Genomic DNA, 17754 nt, shown 5'->3' with positions numbered 1-17754 from the left:
ACCTCAGTGCTTGGCTGTAGACGATGGATCGTATGGTGTGACCGGGGTGGAAGCTGGAGGCATGAAGGTAGGCATAGAGGTCGGTGGGTTTTCGGTATAGGGTGATATTAATGTGGCCATCGCTTATTTGTACGGTGGTGTCTAGGAAGTGGACCTCCCATGTAGATTGGTCCAGGCTGAGGTTGATGGTGGGGTGGAAGCTGTTGAAATCATGGTGGAATTCTTCCAGGGTCTCCTTCCCATGGGTCCAGATGATGAAGATGTCATCAATATAGCGTAGGTAGAGAAGGGGCACGAGTGGACGAGAGCTGAGGAAGCATTGTTCCAGGTCAGCCATAAAAATGTTGGCATATTGTGGGGCCACGCGGGTGCCCATAGCGGTGCCACTGGTCTGGAGGTATATATTGTCACCAAATTTGAAATAATTGTGCATGAGGATAAAGTCACAGAGCTCAGCAATAAGTTGTGCTGTGTCATCATCAGGGATACTGTTCCTGACAGCTTGTATTCCATCTGTGTGTGGGATGTTTGTGTAGAGAGCCTCTACATCCATGGTGGCTAGGATAGTGTTTTCTGGGAGGTCACCAATGCATTGTAGTTTTCTCAGGAAATCTGTGGTGTCACGGAGATAGCTGGGAGTGCTGGTGGCATAGGGTCTGAGTAGGGAGTCCCACATATCCAGACAGTCCTTCAGTGAGAGTGCCAATGCCCGAGATGATGGGGCGTCCAGGATTTCCAGGTTTGTGGATCTTAGGTAGTAGATAGAATAACCCCGGTCGGGGCTCTAAGGGTACGTTGATTTGTTCCTGTGTTAGTGTAGGGAGAGTCCTGAGTAGATGGTGCAGTTTCTTAGTGTATTCCTCAGTGGGATCTGAGGAAAGTGGCCTGTAGAATTTGGTATTGGAGAGTTGTCTGGCAGCCTCCTTCTGGTAGTCAGACCTGTTCATGATGACAACAGCACCTCCTTTATCAGCCTCTTTGATGATAATGTCAGGGTGGTTTCTGAGGCTGTGGATGGCATTGCGTTCTGCACGACTTAGGTTATGAGGCAAGCGATGTTGTTTTTCCACAATTTCTGCCTGTGCACGTCAGCGGAAGCATTTTATGTATAGGTCCAGACTGTCATTTCGACCCTCAGGAGGAGTCCATGTGGAGTTCTTCTTCCTGTGTTGTTGGTGGGAGGGTATCTGTGTATCAGTGCGCTGTTCAGTGTTATCTTGAAAGTATTCTTTGAGTCGGAGGCGGCGAACGTAGGCTTCCAGATCACCGCAGAACTATATCATGTTCGTGGGGGTGCTGGGGCAAAAGGAGAGTCCCCGAGATAGGACAGACTCTTCTGCTGGGTTGAGTGTGTAGCTGGATAAATTGACGATATTGCTGGGTGAGTTAGGGGTACAAAGACTGTGAATGGCTATCCAACTACAGAAGCAGTTTCTCCTCCCTTGGTGTTCACACCTCAACTGCTAGCAGAGCATCTCACCCTCCCTGATTGAACTAACCTCGTTATCTCCATACTGATTTATACCTGCCTCTGGAGATTTCCATTACTTGCATCTGAAGAAGTGAGGTTCTTACCCACGAAAGCTTATGCTCCCAATACTTCTGTTAGTCTCAAAGGTGCCAGAGGACCCTCTGTTGCTTACTACAAAGTTAGGTTGATATAAACCGTGTTATACATTATTAACTCAACCTGCATCTACACTACCGAGTCCCTTCCGCCAACCCAATGGGCTTGTAAAATCAACTTCTGTACTCCACCTCCAAGAGAGATGTAGCACTTCAGTCAACAACCACTCGTCGGTAGGGGGATAGTGTAGACACTGTTGTATACAAGTCATTATGAGAAAATTCTCATGCCCCAATTACAGAACAGCCCTTCCCATTGCATTAGATTGTATACATTCTGTCACATGGTCCAGCCTTGAGGCCCTTGCTTCAGGGGTAGGTACTTACTACTGTGACTGTCACTAGGCCCACTGAAGCTACCCTAGTCTGCTGAGTATGAAGCACACCCAAAGTCTGCTGGTTTCATTCCAGAAGTTTCTAGTGGGTAACTTTTGTCAGTATAGAGATTAGGGATTTCCAAAAGAGACATTGTGAATTGTTTGTATATTTCAAAGAATACATATACACCTATTGTGACAAAGGTGGGTCTATCTTGGTGGGTCCTGCGCTTATTGGCAGATTTTCTTGCCTCAGAGATTCACCATGTGGGTTGGGGAACAGCCCAGAGACCTTCCCCTCTGGAAGAACCCACAGTCCAGGTCAATTGGGAGGTTTGGGGGGAACCTGGGCCCGCCCTCTACTCCGGGTTCCAGCCCAGGGCCCTGTGGACTGCAGCTGTCAATAGTGCCTCCTGTAACAGCTGCATGACAGCTACAACTCCCTGGGCTACTTCCCCATGGCCTCCTCCAAACACCTTCCTTATTCTCACCACAGGACCTTCCTCCTCGTGTCTGATAACACTTGTGCTCCTCAGTCCTCCAGCAGCACACCCTCTCACTCTCAGCTCCTTGCCCCTCTTGCTCCCAGCTCCTCATACTCGCACCACAAACTGAAGTGAGCGCCTTTTAAAACCCAGGTGCCCTGATTAGCCTGCCTTAATTGATTCTAGCAGCTTCTTTTTAATTGGCTCCAGGTGTCCTAATTAGTCTGCCTGCCTTAACTGGTTCTAGCAGGTTCCTGATTACTCTAGTGCAGTCCCTGCTCTGGTCACTCAGGGAACAGAAAACTACTCATCCAGTGACCAGTATATTTGCCCTCTACCAGACTCCTGTACCCCACTGGTCTGGGTCTGTCAGACTATGTAAGACTTCAATAATAATTGCAGACTTATACAGGTTTACAGTGACTTCTTACTTTACTGTCAGCTGAGAATACATAGAAAATGAAAGAAGTAACCACTGTTAATACAGGGAAAACCATATACATTTCAGTTCATGTTACTGAAGATAGAGGTATGTTTTGCAGTCAATATTTTGTTTTTTAAATATAGGGAACCTTACAGTTGTATTTAAAAATGATAATGATTCTACCAATATGCAAGGGCATGAGCTTTTGGAGCAAGTAATTTTATTCTTTCTCCAAATAAGTAAAGCTAACTCATTGTTGATCTATGAGGGGAACACATATGGGTATAAATGGAGACATTCTGTGTGGATTTGGAGGTGCAAAACAACGTTATTTCCTAATAAGCACCATAACAGTATTGATTGTTGTTCTGTATGACCTATGTTTAGAAATTTTTGTTTTAACTTTCGGCCAAATTCTACCCTAAAATAAGCACACACACACACACACACAACTCCTGTTGTATCCAATGTAATCTGAGCCAGCTTTTAAGGGGGCAGATCCTAAGAAACCCAATATTAAACATATGTCATCTATATTTTTATTCTACCAAAGAAAGTGAATGTAACATGACTAGATCTCATTTTAGAGACTATTTTTATTATTAACAATGTTTTTAAAACTAGCATATATAGCAAATGCTAATTTCACTGGTGCAAACCAGTACGTAAATAGCATCTTTTAGTCATCCCAAGCATGGCAAAGCTAGTGGTTTCCGGTGTACCTCTTGGGATGTAATGTGTTGGCAATAACATAAGAAACTATTGAGGGGGGAAATGTGAGCTCAATAGGCAGTTTGTTCACCTAGCTTACTTGTTTTTAGGGCCGCTTTTAAAATAACTATGCTAAAAGTAAAACTCTTCCATTTACACCTATATGCAAACGAGCCACTAAAGAAAAATGCTTAGGATAAGTCAATTTATCACAAGGTCGCAAAGCAGTTCTGTGACCAGTGATAACAACTTTCCTGAAATCTCCTATCTTCTACAGGTTAATGATGAGAACTAAATTAAACCGGTTTATCAGTTCTGCCTCTCTCAACAATTCAGAAAAGATGTAAAATAAAAGACCCCTGAAAACATCACTGTTTCTGTAACAGGTATTATAGAAAGGAAATGTAGGATGGTGCACATTTCTGGTGCCGCATGTCAAATAGTCTTTACTTCGTTGCCTGTGACACTTAGTCGGACAGAGCAGCACTACAACCAAAGTTCCAACACAGAGAATGTCAGTGTCAGAGGGACTCCGTGGCAGCAAAAAGAGGTAATACAGAAGATAATAAAGGCAAGTCTGAAAGTTAAACCCCACCTAAAATAAACAACACTTACAGTAAGTTAAGCCATAAGCAATGACATCCCTCTAAGTGACAGAGAAATAAGTCATCTACCTTAATAAAATAACTAAGAAGCAGCATCAAGCCCACGCAGTGCTCACATTTACAACCATTATGTCCATATGATTTTAGCTGTGGTGCGAAAAGGAATGAATTATTTACACGCACATTTGTATTACATAATACATATGTATAGTCAATGGAGCTATGCCAATCTACACCAACTGAGGAGCTGGCCATGTGTATGCATATGTGTAAATATTCTCTTTTTGAACATTGTCTAAAATCATGTAACCAATGAGGTTTTGTATGGACCCCACTCTTCAGACTCAGGGCCAGTAAATCTGCCATCTTTAAAAACTGTTTGTTCAGTTCTGCCTCATTCTCGTCAATCATTTCATAACAGCATGTTGTAAGCTACATATCCACAGTATTGTTCACTCAAGTATCTCAGAGCTCTTTCCACAAACAAAGAGTCCAAACTTTAAAAGCTCAGCTGCATTTGCATTTAAAAAGCCTGACTGGCACTGCAAACGGCAGATTTCGAACTTCCTTTTTGAAGATAATGAAGATAAAGTTAGGATTCCATCAGCATTTCCATTAAAACCTCTGAATTAATATTATCTGGGTTTATAAAGTATTCATAAAATATGATCATGCTGGAAATAATAAAAAAAATATCTTCCATGACGGACAGTACCTCTTTTCCCACCAGGGAGGAAAGGCTGATCAGCACCTTGCAGTATCAAGCTGCAAAGTAATAATGTTGTGGTGAAAGATACTAATGGCTCCCACACTAGAGATCATTGATACATAAGCCCACAGCATGAAACTATCCATAGAAAGAGTTTGAGATGCCATGCAGCAACTGCCCCTAACTGTTGTTAAGGGTACTACTGCATGAGTTAGAGCACTCTTCTTTGTATGGTCTGTTAGACCTTTCTGAGGCCAGCTCTACACTAGAAACTTTTGCTGATATCGGAAAATCACTAGGGGGGGTGATTTTTAAGATATTTCTATATTGGAAGAAGCCCTAATGTAGGCACAGTTATACCAGCATATTAGTGCATTATAGCTTATTTTGCTCACGGGGAAGTAGCATAAGCTATACTGGCAAAAGCATTTTTCTGCTGGTATAAACTGCACCTACACTAGGAATGTACTACACCATGCTATCAGCGTAGCTATCCCAGCACACCTTTTCTCCTGTAAACATAGCCTGAGCCGTCTTTGTTTTGCAGATGTGGATACACAAAAGGAGGGCTAATGGCCTGCCACCTGTTCCAGACCATTCATCATTTGAGGGGAGCCTTGGACTTGTGGTTTACTAGGTGTAAAGTGAAGAGGCAGCAGGAGAAAAATGGGCCCAGAGTATGTTTAAGCAGTTGGATTCTGTTTGAGTTTTGTGTGCGTCTCGGAGAGAGATGGGGGCCAAGGCAGCTGCTTCTTGGAACAAGGCAGTAGTGCCTAATCTGCCGTTCCTGCAGAAGAGAGCTGCCCATGTGCAGTTTGCTGGCACTGCTAGTCAAGGGAACCAGATTCCTATATTTTATACATAGGTGTTTTCTTAGCAGAATTTCTCTGACTTCATGTCACCAACTTCTGCTCTAAACGGGCACCTGACCAACAAAGCTCCCAAATGTGCTTTGTCTTGGCAAAGGGGCCACAACAATGAAATTCACTATTTAACCTTTTTTCCCCCCTTTCCAAAGTTTCCCCCAGTCTTGGGGGAAATATATTAGCTGGTTCCCACCATTCTCTACAAATCTTGTGGAGGGGAAAGCTGGTCTAGCATGGACTGACGCCATCTGCTCGTTTAGCTTTTAAATTAGTCAAAATGTTCAAGTTTGAAAAAATATCTGCTGCATGTAGGCAATATTCATTATTCATCAGAACATGTGCTCAACACTGTGAGCCCAGTCACGTGTTATAACAAACCCACTGATGTGCCAAGTTACAGATACAGCACTGTGTCAATGTGAGTGTCTCGTATATTTCTGTTGACTATGGGGAGCACTGCACTGCAAGCTGCTACTACAATTCTGCTGTACAGAACATTATTCTCTGAGCATCCCGCAGTGCTCTACAACCAAAGCTGAATTAGAAACCATCAGTTTAATGTCAGTGCTTCAGTATAGACATTACCTATGCTGACAGGAGAGGTTCTCCCATCACTGTGATTCAGCCAACTCCCCAAGAGGTGGCAGCTAGGATTTAGGTCGGCTTAACTATGTTGCAGGAACAATATGCAGCACACCGTTCCCAAGGAGATGTCCCTGGCTAGTGAAGAGGAGCAACAAATAGGGAAGTTTTGCGAGGGAATTCTCCAGGTGAAGGAGGAGAGACTATGTGACAAGACAAACCTGTTGTGCCCATTTTGGTGCAGTTCAGACTAAAAATAAGGCCCTTCGTTTTCATTTTTACCAAAAAGTCCCCAGGTTTTACAAATAGTATTTTTCAGATTTTACCAATTTCCACACAATTTTGAACCAGTCAAGTACCTGAAAAGCACTAATTATACTAAGAAAATCCAATCCATTACTTTAAGTAGATGTCTTTATGTTAATAATACATTAGTCCAAGTATAAATGCAAGGCTGTCTGTTTAAGTAAAGCAATGTAGTGAAAGATACAGATGCATATGCATACGTATATGTACTGTTAATGCACAGTTCATGAAATAAAGCCCAGAATTAACCTGCTTTGACTTTCAATATTCTTATTTTTCTCTATTTGTTGCTTTTTTCTGTCCTTCTGTACCCCAATATTTACCCTGGAAACTGTGAAGTTAATTTTATTTGTTGTAATAAACACTGTCAAGTTCTTGGGAAATTTTAACAAAATAAAAGCTAAATACAAAGGGCCATGGTTAGACAGGAGCTCAAAGAAATATATTTTAAAAGCTGCCTTTACTCATTAACTAAATTCAGACTTTGGTCTCAAGCCTCATATCAGAAAAACCTTATCAAAATATTCACAGGCCCAGTACAATAAACACAGCAGACCCCATGACTCTGTTTGTTCTCTTCCACCTCAGTAAACCCCTAAAATATAATTTTTACCACAAAAGAACTCTGGCAGCTTATAGCTCCGGAGTCGCTGTGTATGTAGTAATACTGCTAGCGAGTACAGGACACAGGTTATGTTGTCACACATAGGCCACTTAAACCAAGAGTGAGCCCAGAACAGAAGGTAAGGGCAAATTGAGAAGAAACCCGATAACTTGTGCTGTGTAGAGGCCTGCACTCTGCATTGCCTCAGTTTGCGGCATAAGGCCTTCCATAGATTAAACATTTAAAAAAATAACTTCTTTCTGGTATGATTTAGAACCTGTAACTTTACTACATACCAGCACACTGTGGCTTACTACCTACAGGATACTAGACCAAGTTTATTGGCCTCTGTAAAGGGCAGTGTCCACTACCCAAGAGCATCCCAGCAAAAGGAAATGGGACTTAGAAAGGGGAAAATCTGTACCCCCTGCTTTACTAGGTACAGATTACTCACCCTCCTCCCCCCACCCACTAGGAGCTGCCCAATCCCCACCCACCTGCTGGGGTAGGGTACCAGGTGATCAACCCTTGCTCTGTCTCTGCCTCTCCCAGAAGCTGGAACCCAGATGTTGGGTGTTTGCATGGGAAATGAGGCCTTTCTCTCCCTTCCTCCTCTGTACTGACACATCAGCCAAGATCTAGCCCTTAATAAATATATTTAACAGGTCTGTTCTCCAACCCATCCCCACCTATCAGGCAGGCAGGCAAGATTTCTCAGCCCCTGAAAATAGGAGCAGGCCAGGTTTTCAAAGGCATGATGAATTTCCAGTAGGGATTTACTTTGCTTATAGACATTCCTCCATTTGGCCTACATTGTACTGATGAAGCTTGTTAATAGGGGCAATTTCCTGTGCTCTCAGGATGTCTGTATTCAGTGGAACTGTTTGATAGCATAGCCAGTGGGGCAAGATACAATACAATGTGTACCAGCAAGTGGGCTACTTTCTACAAACAAGATCATCTCTATTAACAGTACACCCATATGGTAATAGGCTTCAGTTGGATTAGCTACAGCATACCTGCATAGATTCTGATTTGGTGCAAAGAAAATGCACCTTGGAAGATATATACATTTGTGGATCACATCTGAGTGTAAGCGATCTCCACAATACTTCTACAATGAAAGTCAATACCTTCTAATTTATAGGCAAGAGGATAAAAATAGACAAAGTGCTCCAGAAAATGATCTCTAACTCAAATGGAGATTTTCTTCTCCAGCAATCAAACAAACTGGGGAATGTTATCCGACAGTGACATGATTAACAAAAATAAAGCCACTGCACTACAGCAAATTTCTTCCAAGGACTACAGCTCACCACCAAAGTCACCAGGCTTATTGGGGCACAGAGCAGTACATCAGCACTCAGCCTGTCTTGTTTTTCTTTTTCTAAACTTTGCCACAAATCCATTATGGAATATAACTGTTTACATAAGAAACACTAAATACATTAAAAGCCAAACACACAATCAAATTCCTTGACAAAAGTATGCTTCAGCATTATAGGAATTTCTTCACTGAAACACACTATATCTGTGATTATAGTTTCACGTAACAACTAACCATGGGCACACACTGCTTGTTCTCACTCTCCTTCTCTAAGTTACACATCAAAACCTCTCCCCAATTACTGAAGTTGTCTCTAAAGAAGGAATAGAGAGAGTAGACACAGGAAGGGGTTTGTTGTTGTTGTTGTTCTAGGTAACCCCTTCTTTAAAAAAAATGACACTTAGCAACTGAGTTGTATTATCAGCAACATTTTGAAAACAAAAACAAAACATTTAATTCTGAAAGCTGATTAAAACCTTTAAGAGTTTGGGAGGCATGAGGGAAGTAGCCACTGGTGTGGAATAATTACAGTCATTTTCTTGCTAGAATTAAAAATGGAGATGATAATCATGCTTCACAGACTAGACAGATCTATTTCATAGCCTATTTTATAATAGGAATTTTAGGTTGAATTATTGTTCCATTACAATAAATACGTCAAATGAGATTTAACTTCCCAATTCCAACTCTAAAAAAAAGTCTAAATAATAAACAAAATTATGTCTGTCACACTTCATTACACTGCAGTGATTTTTTTTAAGTTAAATCATTTGTCTAAAATGAAAATCAGTTATATTTATACAAATTCTACCTTTTATCTGCCATTAATTGTAGCTGCAAGCTCCATACTGGAAAAGATTACATGATTTTGCAAATAATGGAGGAAGTTAGCTAAAGCCACTTAGGGCCTGATCCAAAACCCACTGAAGTCAATGGAAAGACTCCAGTTGATTTCAAAGGGCATTGGCTAGAGCCCTTATGAAGCATTTCATTTTTTGAGAACACAAGGAGGTAGGTAAATTACCATGTTTCCCGTAGTAGTTTTCTTCTTCCCTAGCCATATTACTGCTTCCTGATCAGTTTAGCAAGCTATGTCTAAGAGGGGTATTAACTGCAGACTTCTGTGCTGGAAGCAGTTTCCCCAGTAGGCTTAATCCACAAAAGTACTATTCAACCAGGTTTAAAAATAAAGCTGCTTGGAGTGGCATAGGCTCCTCCAGTAGGAATGGAAATTTACAGAGGAGGCCGGGCTTTCTGCTAATAGAAAAATGATATCACCCACTGCTCCACCTACCTACTCCAGACCAGTCTGGGGCTATAAATGTCACAGAGTAAAGGGAAGCTCTCTTAAAGCTCTTATTAAGTTGTACCATATTTATAGTGGGAAAACATCAAATGAGAGTTCATCTGAGAAAATGAGAGTGGGGATCAAAGTCAGGCTTACTACATAAGAGCAACAGACTTACAACTAGTACTATGGAGCCGCTATCAAACTAGAAAAAGAATCCGCGACAAAAACTGGCAACACATGGCAAGATATAAGTATCGATATGCCCAGCAAAGAAAGAGTAAGGGAGGTCACTAAAGGTGCAAATTCTGCTGTTCTTGGGCAAATCTCTGTATGTGTATGTGCGTGCACGCTTCTCTTGCTATTATATACACATGTATACTCTATGCAAATCTATATTATATAGATACACATACTCGAACACACACATACACACACGCTTCCAGATTTTTTTTTTAATTCTGTAACAGCTGTAATTCCATGACATCTTTTTTGTTGCTATGGGGCTTGTTAGTTTAAGTCAAAATGAGACTCTCAGTTAAGCACGGCCCATACATTTGGTGGAAAAAATTTCTATGATGAGTGCCAATGTCAATTTATTGTGGATTTCAAAAGATTTTCATTTTCATCAATTCCAGGCAACTGGAGAGTAGAAGCTTTCAGATCTCCTGGAGTAATTAATCCCACTCACTAGTTGTCTTGCTTTGATATAGTAAAAACTGTATCTATGTAGAAAGAAAATTTTGCTGTTAACTACTTGCAAGTGTAGAGGGTTTTTATATATGGCAATAAATGTTGGGGGGGGGGTGTTTGGGAGGTTGTTTCTTTTTTTAGGGGTGCTGTTAGAGCTGAAAAATTACTCTGTGTTTTTAACTTTGGAAGACAGCTTGAAAATACCATACCTTAAATTGCAATATCTTTTCTATTAATATTAATTATTTATTGATATGATGGTAGTGCCCAGAAAGCGTAAGGTACTCCCCAAACACAGAGGAATAGACAGTACTATTAACTTCTGGGAGTTGGAGATACCCTGCAATACCAATGATTAATTTGGGGTCCTATGGAGATTTGTGATTCACAGCCCCCACCATAGAACATCTGTCTGCTTTTAGCCTCAAAGTACCCAAAGGTGCACATTTCACTTCTGACATGACAACAGGGTTAATAGAAGTATGCAAACATTAGTGAGCAGCTGGACATGTGTCAAGTGGTAATTGCTACAAAAAGTTAACAAGTTTTATTTATAACTATGAGGCTGAATGGGAAAATAGTTGAAAACCTGAAGATAATGATCTATGGATACTACTCTACTTTAATGGAGAATATTAAAATGAAGCCCTGATTAACTGAATTGATGTCCCAGAAAACCAGATGAGATTCAGATACGCTAATTTGATAATGGTCCTGAGGGTATGGATACATTTGAATTCATAGTTTCATTTATTGTCTTCACCTTGCATGCATAACTCCTACAGCTGTCAGTGGGCTGCGTCCTTCCCTCCCCCCGCCTCCTTGCGGGCTAACAGATTCAACAGTGACAATGTATTTGAGCAGCGTGTAGACCTGAAAACCTCTCCTCTGGCTGGCTCCACAAATGCAGCTCTTTGGAGCCAAAAGGAAAGACTCTTAAAGGAATCCCACAGACCTCATGAAAAGCAGGTAAGTGTCAATACTTAAATATTTTTTTAAAAAAATCTATTTTTGTTTCTGTAGTGGCTAAGGCTAAGGCCTTGGCAACTTCAGAAATAAAACGGTCAATGGAAAGGTGGCATTGAGCCCACAGGAAAGGTTTGCCTTCCTTAATATTAATTTTATTTTCTCCTGGTTTTGACTTGCTACAGCACTTACAGTACTTTAAAGGGCAAGCCTGGTCCTGCACACCCTGGACAGGAAACCCAGTAAGAAAATAAGAATGGCCATACTGGGTCAGACCAAGGTCCATCTAGCCCAGTATCCCGTCTTCTGACAGTGGCCAATGCCAGGTGCCCCAGAGCGAATGAACAGAACAGGTAATCAAGTGATCCATCCCCTGTCACCCATTCCCAACCTCTGGCAAACAGAGGCTAATAGCCATTAATGGACCTATCTTCCATGAATTTATCTAGTTCTTTTTTGAACCCTGTTATAGTCTTGACCTTTCACAACATCCTCTGGCAAGGAGTTCCACAGGTTGACTGTGCATTGTGTGAAAAAATACTTCCTTTTGTTTGTTTTAAACCTGCTGCCTATTAATTTCATTTGGTGACCCTTAGTTCGTGTGTTATGAGAAGCAGTAAATAACACTTCCTTATTTACTTTCTCCATACCAGTCATGATTTTATAGACCTCTATCATATTCCCCCTTAGTCCTCTTTTTTCCAAGCTGAAAAGTCCCATTCTTATTAATCTTTCCTCATATGGCAGCCATTCCATACCCCTAATCATTTTTGTTGCCCTTTTTGGAACCTTTTCCAAGTCCAATATAACTTTTTTGAGATGGGGTGATGACATCTGCATGCAGTATTCAAGATGTGGGCATGCCATGGATTTATATAGAGGCAATATGATATTTTCTGTCTTATTACCTATCCCTTTCTTAATGATTTCCAACATTCTGTTCGCTTTTTGACTACAGCTGCACATTGAGTGGATGTTTTTAGAGAACTATCCACAATGACTTCAAGATCTCTTTCTTAAGTGGTAACAGATAATTTAGACCCCATCATTTTATATGGGATTATGTTTTCCAATGTGCATTACTTTGCATTTATCCACATTAAATTTCATCTGCCATTTTGTTGCCCAGTCACCCAGTTTTGAGAGATCCTTTTGTAGTTCTTTGAAGTCTGCCTTGGACTTAACTATCTTGAGTAGTTTTGTATCATCTGCAAATTTTGCCACTTCATTGTTTACCCCTTTTTCCAGATCATTTATGAATATGCTGAATAGGACTGGGCCCAGAACAGACCTCTGGGGGACACCACTATTGACCTCTCTCCATTCTGAAAACTGATAATTTATTCCTACCCTTTGTTTCCTATCTTTTAATCACTTACCGATCCATGAGAGGACCTTCCCTCTTATCCCTTAAGCTCTTAGTTTGCTTAAGAGCCTTTGGTGAGGGCCCTTGTCAAAGGCTTTCTGAAAATCAAAATATCCACTGGATCCCCCTTGTTCACATGCTTGTTGATCCCCTCAAAGTATTCTAGTAGATTGGTGAGGCACGATTTCCCTTTACAAAAACCATGTTGACTCTTCCCCAACAAATTATGTTCATCTACATGTCTGACAATTTTGTTCTTTACTATAGTTTCAACCAGTTTGCCTGGTACCGAAGCCTGTAATTGCCGGGATCACCTCTGGAGCCCTTTTTAAAAATTGGCTTCACATTAGCTATCCTCCAGTCATTTGGTACAGAAGCTGATTTAAATGATAGGTTACAGACTACCGTTAGTAGTCCTACAATTTCACATTTAAGTTCCTTCAGAACTCTTGGGTGAATATCACATGGTCCTGGTGACTTATTACTGTTTAGTTTATCAGTTTGTTCCAAAACCTCCTCTAATGACACCTCGATCTGGGACAGTTCCTCAGATCTGTCACCTAAAAAGAATGGCTCAGGTTTGGGAAACTCGCTCACCTCCTCAACCATGAAGACAGACAGAATTCATTTAGTTTCTCGGTAATGGCCTTATTGTCCTTGAGTGCTCCTTTAGCATCTCGATCGTCCAGTGACCCCACTGGTTGTTTAGAAGGCTTCCTCCTTCTGATGTACTTAAAAAAAAAAATTGCTATTACTTTTTGAGTCTTTGGCTAGCTGTTCTTCAAATTCTTTTTTGGTCTTCCTAATTATATTTTTACACTTCATTTGCCAGAGTTTATGCTCCTGTCTATTTGCCTCAATCAGATTTAATTTCCACTTTTTAAAGGATTCCTTTTTGCCTCTCACTGCTTCTCTTACTTTATTGTTTAGCAACGGTGGCACTTTTTTGGTTCTCTCTTTTTTAAATTTGCGGTATACATTTAAGTTGAGCCTCTATTATGGTGTCTTTAAAAAGTTTCCATGCAGCTTGTAGGGATTTTACTTTTGGTGCTGTACCTTTTAATTTCTGTTTAACTAACCTCCTCATTTTTGTGTCGTTCCCCTTTCTAAAATTAAATGCTACAGTGTTGGGCTGCTGTGGTGTTTTCCCCACCACAAGGGTGTTATAATTAAATTATATTATGGTCACTATTACCAAGCGGTCCAGCTATATTCACCTCTTGGACCTGATCCTGTGCTCCACTTAGGACTAAATCAAGAATTGCCAATCCTTTTGTGGGTTCCAGGACTAGCTGCTCCAAGGAGCAGTCATTTAAGGTGTCAAGAAACTTTATCTCTGCATCCTGTCCTGAGGTGACACGTACCCAATCAATATGGGGATAGCTGAAATCCCCCATTATTATTTTTTTATTTTAATCGCCTCTGTAATCTCCCTGAGCATTTCACAGTCAGGTGATCGGTAATATATCCCTACTGCTATATTCTTATTATTCGAGCATGGAATTACTATCCATAGATATTCTATGGTACAGTTTGGTTAATTTAAGATTTTTACTTCATTTGATTCTATGCTCTCTCTCCCATATAGTGGCACTCCCCCGCCAGCACGACCTGTTCTGTCCTTCCAATATATTTTGTACCCTAGTATTACTATGTCCCATTGAATATCCTCATTCCACCAAGTTTCTATGATGCCTATTATATCAATATCTTCATTTAATACAAGGCACTCTAGTTCACCCATCTTATTATTTAGACTTCTAGCATTGTATAAGCGCACTTTAAAAACTTGTCTCTCTTTAGCTCTCTGCTGTTACATGATGTAGTGCCGTGGCACCCAGACCGTGGCCTCTGTAAGGAACCTAGAAGGAGAATGTGGACAGGAGTCTAGACAGGGCACTGGAGATCAGTGACAAGGTCTGTAGACCAGTGGCTTGCTGATATGAGAAGTGCTTCCTTGTGGAGAGGAAGCCTGGGAAAGAACCAGCAATCCTCCTGCCTTCTTTCCCAAGAAATGGGTGGAGGACTGCTATGCACATGACATAAATCTGCCCTGTAGGGTTGCCAGCCTTTCTCCACATAACCCTTTAACTAAACAACCCTCTCCTAACATAACCGACTGCTTCACTGGACACCCACAAATACTAGTGTTGGGGGGGGGGGAAACAAAAACCTGTCTCCTAAAGGGTATGTGGAGATGTGCAAAAGGGAGGCAAAGTTAAGGTTGTGGTGCATGGGCAGTGGTGTACAGTACGGTAGCTGTGGCAATGTTAAGATGGGTATAGGTGGGTGGAGGAGGAGAAAGTATGTACTCTTGGGTGTTTTAATTTTAGTTTCTTTGCCTTTGGGGTGTGTTAGGTACACTTTATGTGCAGCAACCCTCAATGCTTCACAATGAAGCTTTTGTATATTAATAGAGGGATCCAGACTGTGGAGTTACAATTCTTTTACATTTTTGAAATTCCAATGACTTAACTGGAATTACTCCTGACTTATGCCTTTCCATTGAATTCAGCAGGCTTTGTATCAGGCTCTTACCCCAGTGTGAGCAAAAGGAGAATCAGCTCCATAGATTGTACAGTACTCTGGAATTCTTTGGCTTGAAATAAACTACAAAAATAAGCTAGAATTATTATTATTCACACAGTTAAGTTAAGCTGTTTCTACAGATTTTATATCTGCAAATCCAGATATCCATTCATAAGGAGAATCTTGTGGATGGTTACACACTTGCATGAGTTGGATTTAAAGCAATGTACATTCATGAAAGTCAAATATGGATATAAGGATTCTTCCTATTTTTTATTTTTTTAAGTTTGACAAATTTTTGGATTATTTCCAGGTAAGCACACATGAGCAATTGCTCCCAACAGTTTACTATGGTTACTCAAAACTCCACACAAACTTTTTGCCTTGCTCTCAGAACTCAAAATACCAACAGTGCTATGAACCAGCTGTGAGCTAGAAAAACATTTGGGTATTGGTTTCCACATGAACACATCAAAACACACCCACTTTTCTTCTAAAATTCCTATCTACTGTAGGGCCTGAATACTCATTTATCTAACTAGCTGTACAGCATCTAAGAATGCTGGAAACAAAATTGGATGTTTTATTCCAGTGCCTACAAAATGTTCCCACATTAATAGCTCTTAGATCATGATGCTAGTACTTGTGATCTGGGAGCAGACTAAAATGTCTGGGTGTATTTGTGCATGCACCACATTCTGCTCTCTGTGAAATGGACTGATTGTTTATTTGTTAACTGAAAACAAGATACTACGTTCCAAAAAATAATTGTGCTTTTGCAGCCAGTTTTATTATGACAGAAAACATAACCCACGGCTGGCCAAATCCAAGTAGTTCCACCTAAGTCAGTGTGATTATTCACATGAGGAGGGAAAACACTAAATGTCAGTCTTTTAATGACTTCTCCCCATCCTCCCCATTTTAGTGTGAAAGGAAAGAAGGTAACTGAAAGGAGGCAGAGCAAGCAGGTTTTGGAAAATGCAAAGCCAGAATACTAACATGCCTGCAAAAAGCTACAGACTCCGGAGCTTTCCCAGAAGGGACTACTTTTGAATGTCCTCTCTAATAGATTCATCAGGTTTGAGTCACGGGGCTAAGAACTGGAGGAACATTTTTTCTTTGTGTTATTTTCTTCACACGCACCAGGGGTCACCCAATGAAATTAATAGGCAGCAGTTTTAAAACAAAAGGAAGTACTTCTTTATACAATGCACAGTCAACCTGTGGAACTCATTGCCAGGGGATGTTGTGAAAGCCAAAACTGTAACAGGTTCAAAAAGGAATTAAATAAGTTCCTGGAAAATAAGTCCATCAACAGCTATTAACTAAGATAACAAATAAGATAACTAAGATAACAAATAAAAATACACAAAATGGGTTGATGTTCACATTATGTTACCATAGATGTGAAATACAATACAAAATGCACTGTGAACAGCAGCCAGTGCCAACATGTCTGGTTTGTTTACTCTAGGTATTGTGATATCTGCATTAGAAAATGAGCAAAAGAAATTGCAGCTGTTGTGTGAAATTGCAGCTGTTGTGTCAAATCTAAATTCTTGAAGTTGTTTTTATGAAATAATCTAGCCACACCTCCCTTCAGCCACGTACAGTATTTGAGAGTAAATTCCCAATGTGCAATCCTGACTGGTATCTAGTTTCAGTGTTACTTGTAGTGAATATGATTAAAACACCAATTCTGAAATTTCAGTTGTAAAACACACACACACACACACACATGCAGCACTGTTGATTCCCATGACAATTTTACACAACAAGGCTAGATTAAACCATACAGCAACAAAAGTTAACGGACTGCTTAATAAGGTCAACCTTGTTGCCTGAATCTGTGGTAAACGATGCAAAAACATCTCAGCCAGTAGTTCACTATGGCCACCTGAATAAAGCTCTACACAGTCTGTATATGAAACCACATACTCTGCCACTGCAAAACAAAGCATCATTGTAATATTTACTAATCAAATCCAGCATATCTAACTACTATTGAACACGATGATTTTCTAAGATTTTTTACCTATTTTAAAATATTAACCACTGCGTGTGAGCCAATCTCAATGTGAGTGAGCTCTCTTCATTCTACCAACTGTAAGTGCCCAATTTCCCCGCTTCTTCGCTATGCTTTAAGAGAATGGAACTAAAGAAGTAGGGTAGCCAAATGATTACAGTTTTTATATATGCCTGGCTCCATTTGCACTGCCTCTCTCAAAGTCTGCTTCAACAAATCCTATATTGGACTATCAAACAACACATATCTATTTATCAGCTGTCAAAGTAAATTTAGAGTACAGAGGGGCATATTAGAAAGCACACAACAGACATTGCTAAGCAC

General features: G+C 40.6%; 1 protein-coding gene across 1 annotated transcript in view; it reads right to left on the bottom strand.

The window, feature by feature from the left end:
* SLC44A5 (solute carrier family 44 member 5) overlaps positions 1 to 9760 on the bottom strand; it is a gene marked incomplete at its 3' end in the record, with an annotated part of 99228 nt that extends 89468 nt beyond the window's left edge. Inside the window, 1 exon segment of the mRNA XM_034778325.1 lies at positions 9587 to 9760. Within this exon segment, the coding sequence (XP_034634216.1) occupies positions 9587 to 9623 (37 nt within the window). The 5' untranslated portion in view covers positions 9624 to 9760.
* Between the last annotated feature and the right edge of the window lie 7994 nt (positions 9761 to 17754).

Source organism: Trachemys scripta, chromosome 8 (genome assembly GCF_013100865.1).
Source record: "Trachemys scripta elegans isolate TJP31775 chromosome 8, CAS_Tse_1.0, whole genome shotgun sequence".
In the NCBI taxonomy this organism is placed as follows: Eukaryota; Metazoa; Chordata; order Testudines; family Emydidae; genus Trachemys; species Trachemys scripta.
The sequence above is the reverse complement of the archived record's forward strand: the minus strand, read 5'-3'. Positions and strand labels throughout refer to the sequence as shown.